The sequence below is a fragment of the Erigeron canadensis genome, chromosome 7, assembly GCF_010389155.1.
Source record: "Erigeron canadensis isolate Cc75 chromosome 7, C_canadensis_v1, whole genome shotgun sequence".
Lineage (NCBI taxonomy): Eukaryota > Viridiplantae > Streptophyta > Magnoliopsida > Asterales > Asteraceae > Erigeron > Erigeron canadensis.
Window position 1 is genome coordinate 21,727,628 of NC_057767.1, and position 12,747 is coordinate 21,740,374.

The 12,747-nt window shown below is 36.2% G+C and overlaps 1 protein-coding gene across 1 annotated transcript; it reads right to left on the minus strand.

Annotated features, from left to right (window-relative positions):
- Nucleotides 1-7,646: 7,646 nt before the first annotated feature.
- Nucleotides 7,647-12,181, minus strand: LOC122607276 (co-chaperone protein p23-1-like). The gene is made up of 6 exons (XM_043780212.1): nucleotides 12,099-12,181; nucleotides 10,145-10,331; nucleotides 9,651-9,810; nucleotides 9,236-9,273; nucleotides 9,109-9,157; nucleotides 7,647-8,424 (listed from the first exon to the last, which is right to left on the minus strand). The coding sequence occupies exons 1-6, from the start codon at nucleotides 12,101-12,103 to the stop codon at nucleotides 8,321-8,323; spliced, it is 543 nt and encodes a 180-aa protein (XP_043636147.1). The 5' UTR covers nucleotides 12,104-12,181; the 3' UTR covers nucleotides 7,647-8,320.
- Between the last annotated feature and the right edge of the window lie 566 nt (nucleotides 12,182-12,747).

Here is a 12,747-nt window from a genome sequence, read left to right on the forward strand (position 1 = left end):
TTCATATATTTTAAAAAAAACATACAAACCACAATTACTTAAAAATAAATAGTTCAACACATAATATTTCAAACAAAAAATTAAAAATTACATGGCCAACCGTTTTTTTCACCGAGGGCGCGTTTTTACTCCAAAATGCATTCTAACAAAACGGGATCGACAATGTCATCATGCGGCTCCTTAAACACCTTCCATTCACGTTGGCGGTTCTTGAACATCTCCCCCCCCCCCCTCGAGTTGTGTAGCCATCAAACGCTTCGCCAAGTCTTCTTTCTCCTCCTTTATCTCCATATATCGGCTCCTCCTTTATGTGTAGTTCGTCGGTTCATCCGCCACACTTGTCGCCGAGCTGGAGGATGATGCAGCTTGCTTTTTTTTCGTCTTTTTTGGCAGCATGGGCATTCATTCATGTTGGGTAGGACATTGTCGTTGCTTACCGATTCGAAATCCGATGACTTTCTCTTTGAAGATCCGCTAGACGTCGGGATTCTCATTCCTACAATATTAGAGAAACATTCTTGGTGCTTCCATTTGTCATGATCTTTCACCACACTCCACGCCGGTAAATGCGTAAAATGCTTGTCCGTTTTGGTATAATAACCGGACAAAGCGGTCGTCGTAATATCCAAGTCATTGCATCCACTCCCCTTTGCACGAAACTACATGTATATAAAAAACATTCCATCTTTATGTCGCATATATATGTAAAACTATATATATCATTCATATATATATATATATATCAAACGGAAACAGAAACTCATTGGTGGTCAAACTCGGAAACAGAAACATATATCATTCATAAAACGGAAACAATATAGAACATAAACAGAAACATCGGTTCATATTTTTACCGCTTGAATCCACAACCCGTTGAAATTACCCATCTCCGCATTCATCACCTTCCACTTGGTAGTCAAGCTATGAAAGGTTCGTGTAGTCGAACCCAAGGTAGTAGCATAGTGTTGAAGAATCCGCTTCCAAAACCCTTCCGCCTTTTGTTCGTTCCCAAATTTCTTACACTCCAAGATTTGAATCCATACTTGAGCGAACGCCACCTCTTTTTCTTCCGTCCATAGTTCACGCGGCTTCCTTCCGGCAAACTTTTTCTTCCCACGAGCATCACATTCTTCAACCTCATCGTCTTCTTCTTCTTCTTCGGCTACATCTACAAAAGAAAGTGTATATATATATATATATATGTATATGCAAAGTGTATAAAGATAATACACTATATATATATATATATATATATATATATATATATATATATATATGTAGGAGAGAGATCAAAGAAGAAGGTGTGTTAAGGAGAGATGGTTATATTAACCAATCAGAGTATGACACGTCGTTTTTAAAAAAAAATTGCGCGGTGGCATTTTTGTAAATAAATCAAACTTTGGGTCAGCCTGGGTTCTGGGTCAGCTTGGGTGGTCAGCTTTGGTCAGTTTGGTCAGCCCAGGTTCTGGGTCAGCTTGGTCAACCCCAAGCTAACCCAACCCAACCCCAACCTGACCCAACCCAACCCCAACCTGACCCGGAACCCAAGCTGATTCAACCTGACACAGACCCGAAGCTGACCTAACGTGACCCAAGCTGACCCAAAACCCATAATCTACATTTATGTAGATTATGTGTAAATTGTGTTAAGCTAACCCAACCCCAAACTGACCCAACCTGACCAGACCCCAAGCTGACCCAACCTGACTCAGAACCCAAGCTGATGCAACCTGACACAGACCCAAAGCTAACCCAACGTGACCCAAGCTGACCCAAAACCCATAATCTACATTTGTGTAGATTATATGTAAATTGTGCCAAGCTAACCCAACCTGACCAGACCCCAAGCTGACCCAACCCAGAACCTAAGCTGACCCAAAACCCATAATCTACATTTGTGTAGATTAATCTACATTTGTGTAGATTAATCTACATTTGTGTAGATTATGTGTAAATTGTGTCAAGCTAACCCAACCCCAAGTTAACCCAACTTGACCAGACCCCAAGCTAACCCATCCTGACCCAAGCTGATCCAACCCAAACCCAAGCTGACCCAACCCAGAACCCAAGTTGACCCAAAACTCATAATCTACATTTGTGTAGATTGTGTGTCAAGTTGACCCAACCCTGACCCAGACCCCAAACTGACCCAACCCCAAGCTGACCTAACCTGACCTGACCCCAAGCTGACCCAAACTGACCCAGACCCAACCCCAAGCTGACCCAAGCTGACCTAACCTCACCAGACCCCAAGCTGACCGAAACTCACCCAGACCATAAGCTGACCCAACCTGATCAAGCTAACCCCAACTAAGCTGATCCAACTCAGGCTGACCCAACCCAAGCTGACCCAACCCAATGAGAGTTGAAGTTGACCAAGCCTCACAAAACTTTAAATTATTTACGAAATTGCCACCGCGCTTTTTTTTTTAATTTAGACACATGTCGCGTTCTGATTGGTCAATAGGACCTTCTCTCCCTTCTCTCCTTAACACCCCTTCTTCCAGGATCCTCACCCTATATATATATATGAAAATATATACAAACCGGTTGGAGTTGCGGTTGGAGTTGGAGTTTCAGGTATGACACACCCCGACTAAGGCGGAAAACTCGGGATGCGACGCATTGTACAAGCGTCATGGATGTTACGTAGAGTGACTAAATGAATGCTCAAATTAACTCACATTTCATTTAAATTCAAACATAAACATACAACATAGAATCAATATCCAACCAGCATAACTAAACTCCCGCGCATGGGATAGATCACTTAGGCATAATGCTATTGTCTAAACATATAGCAACAATAACAGTAACATAAGATATGCAACTCCAAATCCTAGTCTGAGTCTGCTAAAGGCCACCATGCTATCCTCCTTAACCACTTCTAACTTGATTAACTTGCAGACCTGAAAGGATACTAAAAAACGTCAACACAAAGGTTGGTGAGTTCGTAAGTTTGTAATCATGCTTGTTTACTTGAAAACGTTTGTGCTGTTAAGTATGAATACGAGAGTAACAATGTATGAATACGTATAAGCGTGCCCTTATAGTCATAGCGATGACCTGGCTAGTATGTATATCAATGCGTGCCCTTAGAGTCATAAACATGACATGGCTAGTTTGTTTGTCAATCGTGCACTTACAGTCATAAACATGACATGGCTAGTTTGTATCAATCGTGCACTTACAGTCATAAACATGATATGGCTAGCTTTTGCAATTACTGTCATAAACATGACATGGCTACTTCGTATCAATCGTGCACTTACAGTCATAAACATGACATGGCTAGCTTGTGCACTTACAGTCATAAACATGACATGGCTAGTTTGTATAACAATATGAAGCCACTTACAGTCATAGACCTGGCTGAAGCACACAGAGACAGTGGTAGAACACACAGGGATAGGCACATGGCACTATCAACCACTTAAAGCACACACAGATAATAGTAGCACACATGGTATCATGCAGTTTATAATCGAGATAACATTCAAGTATCCATAGTATAAGCGAATATGTAATCAAATGTATGCCAAGATGTGAAACCGATTATGTATCCAAAATATGTAGTAATAAGAATTTCCAAAATATGTAATCATAAGTGTATCCAAAATAGGTTGCACAAAGTCATATCATATTGTACCAAAGTATATACGTTTTACTATAAAAAGGATTTGTATCCTTTCAGCCCCATGAAAACATGTGAAAAGGGGATTATGAAACTCACTAGAGTGCTAGCAACAAGATTAAGCTACGCAAGACATCAGAAGCAAGTAACCAGCACGCAACAATCTGTTTCAAGATTATCATAATTAAGTATGTGTTCATTATATGGAAATGTGCTCATAACGTGTCGTCAAGTGTTGACTAAGTAGTCCAAAAGCGTACTAGTTTGACTTTGACCAAGTTTTACAAGTTTGACTAAAGTTGACCAAATTACGAGTTTGACCAATGTTGACCAAAGTTGACTAAACCGAGGTAGTAATCGAAAACCGAGGTCTCAATTGAAAGTTGGGGTCTTAAATTGAATTCAGAGTCTTATTTGAGATTTGGGGTCTTATTTCCTAAAGGACAAAATTGAAATTGAGAGGCTAAAATAAGAGGCTAAATTGAGAGGCTAGTAATCAGGGGTAGTATTTTGGGGTAGTATCTCGGGGTAGTATTTTGGAAATTCGAGGTCACAAATGTAAATACGAGGTCACATTTGAAATACGAGGTCACATTTGAAATACGGGGTCACATTTGAAATACGAGGTCACATTTGAAATACGAGGTCGCAAATGGAAATACGATGTCACATTTGAAATACGAGGTCACATTTGAAATACGGGGTCACATTTGAAATACGAGGTCACATTTGAAATACGAGGTCGCAAATGGAAATACGATGTCACATTTGAAATACGAGGTCACATTTGAAATTACGAGGCCGCAAATGGAAATACGAGGTCACAAATCGACGGGGTCGCAAACTGGGTTGTTCTTTCCCAAAATTCATTCTAGAAAACCCTAATCGTATCTTTCGATCTGGAAGGTGTTTTTAACATCATATTGTACTTTTAGACTGCCTAATATGATGGGAAAACAATACTAAAGTCGGAAACTCGAAAACCGACATATATCTCGAAGACCCATTTGACAAAGTTTATAAAAATTGTACAAAAATCCTTAAATCTCAATATTTTGTTTATGGAATCAAACAAAACTTTGACAAAAGTTTTGGTATATGTTTCTAAACATTTTGGACATAAAAAGGTTTGATACTCGGCGGGTGTAGTGTGTGTATTTAAAGAAAAACCGAAAAATACCAAAAGAAGAGCATAAAAATGGGTTTTGATTTTATACCTTAAATCTGTAAAATAGATGTTTGTGATGATGCTAGGAACGTAAAATCACTGTCATTAAAGCTAAAACTAACCAAAACAAGGTTTGATTTCCATAAAACTTGTTGATTTTTGGGTAGTAATGGTGAGGTAGTAAAGATGGGGTAGTAAGGGAATGGGGTAGTAAAGGTCTGTGTGTTTTGGCTAGGTGGCTAAGGTGATGAGAATGAGAATGTCAGGAGAAAGAGAGTATTTATATGTAGGGTAAAATAGGGAGGTTTCCATGCCAACTTAAGAATACGATGCAGACAGAATACGATGCTAGACTTAAATACGATGCCAAAATCATATTACAAGTGTCGTATCACAAATACGAGGTCGATACACGAATACGAGGTCGTTTTACAATTACGATGCCGACTAAACATTACGAGGTCGCATTTTCAACTTTAAATTTTAATTTTGACTCGAAAGTTTTCGTGGTCAACCCACGGGTGTTACAAGGCACAACGTCGTCAGTGGAGAGATCTTCAAAAGCACCAAATTCACTCGATTGTGCAAGTTCAAAATGGTGTGGTTCGACGGGAGATGGAGGACCCATATTGTAGTCGTAGGTTGGACTAGCAGGTCGTGGTGTATAGTGTTGTTTTTGGTGTGTTTGGGAGTAGTGAGTCGATGGTGGTGGTGGTGTATAAGTACCGATTCGGTGGTGGTGGTGGTTGATGATGATTCGGTGGTGGTGCCCAATTTGGTGGTGGTGGACGATAAGTTTGGTTGGCTGGGTTTCGTTTGTTATTACCTCTTGTTGGTTCCATGGTGGTTGTATATGGTGAAGAAGAAACATATAGATATAGGTGTGTGTATATATATATATATATAGAAGAATAAGGTAAAAGAAGGGAAAAAAAGTTTTTTTTTTTAAATCTGGTCAAGGTAGCCGTTGAGGGGGGAGGGGGGGACCCACGCATGCCAACGTTCCATTTTGAACCCAATACTCGGCTAGTTAACCCGATGCTCTACCCGATTGATAGCCGAGAGGTTGGGGCCGTGTACCCGATCGTGGTCGGGGTACTCGACCCCTTACTCGACCTGTATTCCCTCCAGCCTAATGGCTGATAATACCAGGAAGTGTTACCAAATCTCAAGTGGGACTGGACCGATATTTACTTTGGTTGGTTCACGGGTTTTGGAATAGTTGTACATAAATATTGTACCGAATTCCAAATGAGACCATAATCAGACACGTGACGTATGAAAAGGTCCAATATACAAGGAAATAGAATTTATAAAAAAAAACAAAATTGATTCGGTCAACAAGTATTGTGTGTAGGCAGTTAGACCATTCTTAAGGGATCGGTGAAAAAAGTTGGTGAAAAGAGGTGATGAATATGTGAATGGTTAAAAAGGATTGGTGCAAATGGTAAGTGAAACTAGATTTTAGACCCGTGTCCAACACTGGACACGAGGTTTACGATATTATCAATATTAGATATTTATATATTAAGTCATAAAAGCTTATAATTTTGAAGATATAGGGTTCTAAGTGTTATACTTTGCAAGTTGTAATACAATAATCATATGTTCGTCACTGTCATTATTGGTTGAGACATATTAATGGATATGTTTGTCATATTCGTTCCACAAGGCACATGTTATAATAATTTCTCTATTATATAACTTTTTGAAACCAATTGTACTCATAATGTGATATTATTATGAAAAGTAATTAAGAATTAAAATATAAACATAACTTTGATCCTGTATTTGACATTCAAGTATATGTATTTGATCATGATGCGTACCCATAACACGCATAGGTTTATTTCAATCACATGTCTTATGATAACTTGATAACAATTAGGATTGTGTTCATACTCTTTGATAACAATTGGGACTCTTGATTTGAGTGACAATTGTAATTTTAAACGTTAAACACAAACCTGATATATAAAAAAAGAGAAAATTATGTACCCTTTTTTATTGAGATATATAATGAATCTTGAATGAAATTCATATTGATTTTGATTTAATATCCAAGTAACCTTTTGTTGTAAATCGTGATTTGTTCTGTGATCGTTTCATGTTTTGTGATTCCTATTGTGTTTAGGATAAGGATGTTGTATATCGTCATCTGTTATTATGTTTGAGATATGTATCTAGAGTTCAAATTGTGTTTATATTAAATTAATATATTTATAACTTATAAAAATCTAATCTAATATTTGTTAATAAGTCATCATGTTTTGAAATAAATTTTTGTAGACAATATTTAATATATTGAAATTTTTTTAACTAATAAAATGATTGTAAATTTTAAAAAATTCTTTCAAGTTGATGGCTAAAAGTAGATATAATTAAGTATTCAGGGCTAAAAAGTGTAAATTATTGATGAAAAACAAAAAAGTGTAATTTAATGAGACTTTTTCTATAATATAATATAAATACTAGTATAATTATATATTTGGATAATGATTATTAAGATTTTTAATTTATAGTTAATCTAAATGATGACATAAGCAAAAGTTAACTTGATGAAATTGAGCGATTTGATTGGTTAATAAGTTATTAGTTCAACTGTCTTATAGTATATATTAAGATTAATATAGTGTAGGTTAAGTTATTCACCTACATACATGAAAGAGAAAAAGATAAGGCCCGTTTCATTTTTTATATTATTTGTTTTATTTTGATTGAGTATATTATAGGGTCGTGAGATATTATATGTATTGTAGGGTATTAAATTTAAAAGTGAATGGTTAAAAGGAAAAAGAGAAGGTAAAAAGAATGAAAAGATAAATCTGACGTAACAATTAAGTATATAGGCAAAAAGAGGTAAATAGTTATAAATGAGCTTAGAGAGTTACGACCAACATCGGTAAATCACGGGTGCGTACAATATGGCCAGTCTTTAAACACAAATTCAAGACTATGATGTCACACCTTACTCTTCTCGTTATATGATTATATAAACCATTCCTCTTTCTGCAGTGGGGGTAGTTGGATAGCAACCTCTAATCCTACGTATCATTTAGTACTCACTAATCCCCCAGCCAAGCTAGTATTCAGGTGAATCTCAACCACTTAATAATCCCCTAATTATTTCAAGTTTGCCTTTGGCAAGACTCGAACCCAGAACCTCTCTTAAAAAGTGGCGGTTGATGGCCACCGGGCTATTACCCAGTGGTTTCCTCTTTCTGCAATGCAAGCCTACAGTAATATCAGTTTTTAAACTCTAAGATTTTAAAGGATCATAGAACACACCAATTTTTTTAGGTGTACACACAAGAAAATCACATTTCTTCCCCTCATTTTGTGTTCTTTCTTAACCAATTAACTTCTTCTAACTTGAGCCTAAAAATAGCACCATGCTTCAAACACAGATTGGAAGCCACTATTCTAGTTTGTTAAACAATCAATGAAGTCTTGATCACACAGATCAATGGTCCATCTTTAAAGGAAACCAAAAAAGTTAACTTAGTCACCCCTCCAAATTAAGCTTTTGCCTCAACATGACTGTTCCCAGCACCTATTTCGTGACCAACTGCTTGTTCCTCCTTGGTAATTTCTATTTCTTGTTCGACGTCACTGTCATCATCTGCAAACAAATACGCTCATTAGAAGTGTATCATGAACAGATACAAACTTGTTTCTGTCAACCGTCAAAAGTGGACGCATAATTCAAACATATGACCCCTTATAGTAGGGGGAAAGGGACGGTTAGGCCGACATTTCTAAAATGCTCTGGACCCATATGTAAACTTTGGTATGGTCAAAACAGTCTAGTTGGTTTCACCAAATACACCACGTCCAATTCAATATTTCTAATGCAGAAAAGCTAAGCACCTGAATAAAGCCATTGAATAGATTGTGTGTGATGACTTTCGACCCGTTTGACCAATTTACCCCGTTTCCTTTTTAAACTATCTTATTTTTTCTTTTAAACTGACACATGTACACCTCCAACGTGTAAACAGATTAACAGTGGGTACGATGCCAATCAAGTTAAGTACTTACTGGTCCTAATCAACCAACAGGCACTGCATTATTTACAGGACTTCACCATTTAATAACACAAAAAAACACCTTGTCCTTCAGGCACTATGACAGTGTTTCACTAGTAGCCGAATAAGCACTTGCAGAAGTTATTTGAAGATTTTTCATCGCCGTAGATGGAAAATTAGGCATACGTGTGATGCAAGGAGTCATGCCACATAATGAAGGACCTGATCTTACTAAATAACTAAAAAGAATATGACTCACAGCTTTGAGAGATTCTTACCTTCTTCATCAGAATCTTCTCCACTGCCAGCACCACCCAGGCCAAGACTCTAAAAAAGAAAATAAATAAGCCTCGCATCAGATGAAAAGAAGGCTGTTACGTTGAATATAGATAAGCCAATACATACCGAGAAGTTAACATCATCATATTCCATATCGGGTTCAACTGCAAAAGGCAAAAGCAAATAAGCAGCCAAATGGTACGAAAAAAACTTTACATTCCAATTAACACCTAACAACTCCGGTGTTTTAAATATTTCGTACATGGAGGGAGGTTACTAAAGATCTTAAGGGGTGTTTGGATTTGCCTGTTGGAGCTGATAATCAGATTTTCCAAAAACTTAAACATCTGATTATTACAATTCTAAACAGTAACGACACATCCAAAGACTATCTTCTGCAATTCTAACTATCAAATATTATATAACCACTTTCACGATGACAATCCAAACACAAACTTATCATAGATACCATAGCGAATAACTCTAATGGGCACAAAAAAGAAGAAAGGTGAATGGTACAACAGAAAATCAAGTAATTAACCTTGTTCATCCTGTTCATCTTCATCCACCCATTTGTTCCAGTCGACTTTAATGAACACCGGGGTTCTTCCTTCTTGCTTCAAAAACCTGCTCCACCACTTACTCTCTTCCTTCTTTACAAGATAAACAATATTTCTCGATCCAATACTTGCCTTGCTCTCCTGCAATTCACAATATCATGAAATGGTTTCAGCAATCTAGATAAAGCGTCAGAACAGACAGTTCAGGTAACAGGTAATATTTGGTATGCAAATAGATAAAAAACCGTTTACAATTATAAACCCTTTTATAAGCAAATAGTGTCATATGTATGCATTATAGTTGAGCTACTTCGAACCCAATTCACCCATTGTACCAGTTCACATTTGAAGTAAACCTTTATTTTACCTGTTTACTCGTCACAAATAAACTACAGCCCAAATCCACAGATTTATAAGAAGTGGGTAGAAAAGACTATTCTATTACAAAGAGTTTCCGATTTGTATTAAAACTTACTTTCACATTCACATTATCATAAAGGTTGATATCTATTTCATACGGTACATTCTCAATTCCACTTGTTGCTGAAAAGAAAAACCTCCCTTCTGGCTCCAATTTGAGCTTTACGTCCTTGGCATCTGGCAGATCAATGGTGATGAATAGTAGATCCTCCCTCTGGGCCCACTTCAAAGTAGGATGTCGGCTACAGTTCCACAGAGGATTAGGTAAAAAATAATGAAGTTACTCAGTTAGTGCATTTTATTAGTGGCTTAACTTTATCTGATGACATTGCAACAATTGCCTGTTGACTACTTCACCAGCCACTATTCATCTGTTATGGCAGTCAGCCTACTAGTCTTGTTTTTCGAGTTAATGTAATCGATACTGTCAATGTATCATACCTAGACTGTAAAATACAATTTATAAACTTGCTATCTCATTAAGTAATTTACACTCCAATGTAATATCCACACCATTTACTTTACTAAAACGGATAGCAATTATTCTCTTTAGTCTTTCAGATAAACATAGGCTTTTGATTACTGGTTTTTGTCATTTGTTTCAGAACAATAAGGTAATATACTAGATAACTTGTAGCTAAAATTTACCTCTTCACTGAATCACAAGAAGCAAACATACACTTTTCTCAACAGTAAGCAAGACCACTACAGAAACAAGTCAAGTAATATTCGATTTTAATGTACACAAATCTCAGCTGTGATTTCAGTTGTAATGATTCAACTTCACTTGTATATTCTCATTCAGTTGCAATGTGAGACTCAAGACCCAAACGCAGTATTTCAAGATACGAGTTTAGAACACTCTTAGTCTCTTACACAATTTTCAGTAAAAGATATACTTTTGTGTGGAAACATTTATGATACTGAAACTTATGAGAGAGCAACTAGAGGGACACTAGTCTTGAACCGAAAGTATATCTTTTACTGAAAGTCAATGAAACAATGTCAGTTGCATGGACTGAAAGTCTTGAACTCTCAAAGATCAACACTAGTATGCTAATTACCAAGTAACCACCAAAACAAAAATTCAACCATAGAATTCAACAATACTTGTGGCAATTAAAAAACCGTGTGCAGTCATGTGCGCACTCTAAGAGATCTAATTTAACTGTAAATACCAAATTGGCTGATAAGTCTAAGAAAAACAGATACAAATTAGAAAAACTTTTCGCAAACTAAACACACCCACCCAGAACTCAGTTTTCTAACATATAACTACACTTATGAAAAACTCATTTTGTTTTTAAGGTTTCTCAAAGATGAAAAACCCTTTTCATCATATAATCAAAGGCAACCTAATGGGGCGTTTAGTTGACGAAAACATCCCTTGTTTTCCAAAAAAACATGGAAAACATAAAATGCGGTCAAATCATAGTTTTCAAAGAAAATTTCCAAGAAAACAGAAAACACTGTTTTTCAATTTTCAATGGGAAATCAGAAAACATGTATTTAATATGGAAATGAAAATGACATTTTCTAATTTTCCACTTTTCGTTTTCCATTTTCCAAAATTTTGAAACCTCAAATTATATTAACTCTCTCCCTACGCCCCTGCCCTTCACCCCTCGCCCCGCCCATCCCCACTCCCCTACCACAAAGTAGATTAGAACATGTTTTCTAATATGGAAAATAAAAATGACATTTTCTAATTTTGAACACGTTTTCAAAATTTTAATTTGTTTTCTAGAGATGGAAAACTCCTTCCATTCTCTAGAAAAATTATAAATGGAAAACCCAAAAACATATTCCACAACAAAACACGCCCTTAAGTATCTTTATTAACAAGATCAACTTAAAATATAACACTTTAGTATTAAATAAAGTTAAATTCCCACAACAAAAAGCAAAACAAAGTAAAATTATAATCGTATAAGATATACATATGCTATATGTATACATTCAGACAATAATAAGTAGAAGAAAATAATAAAAGAAAATGTATTAAATACCTCATATTGGTGATTGATAGCAGATTAGCAGTGGTTACTTTCTGTACGGAAATAATGGAACAAGTAGAAAGGGGGAATGAAGGGCCAGCTGAACTTTTGGGAACCTATATGTGAATAAGAGAGAGTAAATTATATGGATGGTCCCTGCGGGTTTACGAAATTTCATCAAATGTCTCCCTAACTTTCAAATTTAACTCGTTGGTCCGATTGTTTCACTTTGGCTTTGTTTAGGGTCCAAAAGCAAACGTTCGTTAACTAGGGTTAACTAGGGTCCGTTAGTTAGTCACGCGCATCCCACATGAGAGTAATTATTTCTTTCTTACATACTACTGTATTATATTATAAGGTTTTAGATAAAATAAAACAAGTATTAAAGTGAAACAAATAAAACAATAAGTTTTTTTTCCACTAAGGATTACCGTGCATCATAAAAATCATCGTGCATCAATTGTTTCGTGTATCAATTTAAATATGATCTAAGGGTCAAGATCTTGGTTTATTTATTTTATTTTAATACTTGTTTTACAATATCCAAGCCTTATATTGTTTGATAACTTTTATTTTTATTCCTAAAGTTTCTATATGTTAACTTTGTCCCCTTTAATGGTACCTTTGAATTTTTACATCTTTTCATTTAACCCGTGAAGTT

Bases quoted from the DNA above. Each gene is read 5' to 3' on its own strand.
- LOC122607276 (XM_043780212.1), bottom strand. The intron at 9,811-10,144 runs GTAAGTTTTAAT...TGTGAATTGCAG, and splicing joins ATGATAATGTGAATGTGAAA to GAGAGCAAGGCAAGTATTGG. The intron at 8,425-9,108 runs GTAAGAATCTCT...ATTTGTTTGCAG, and splicing joins AGAAGATTCTGATGAAGAAG to ATGATGACAGTGACGTCGAA.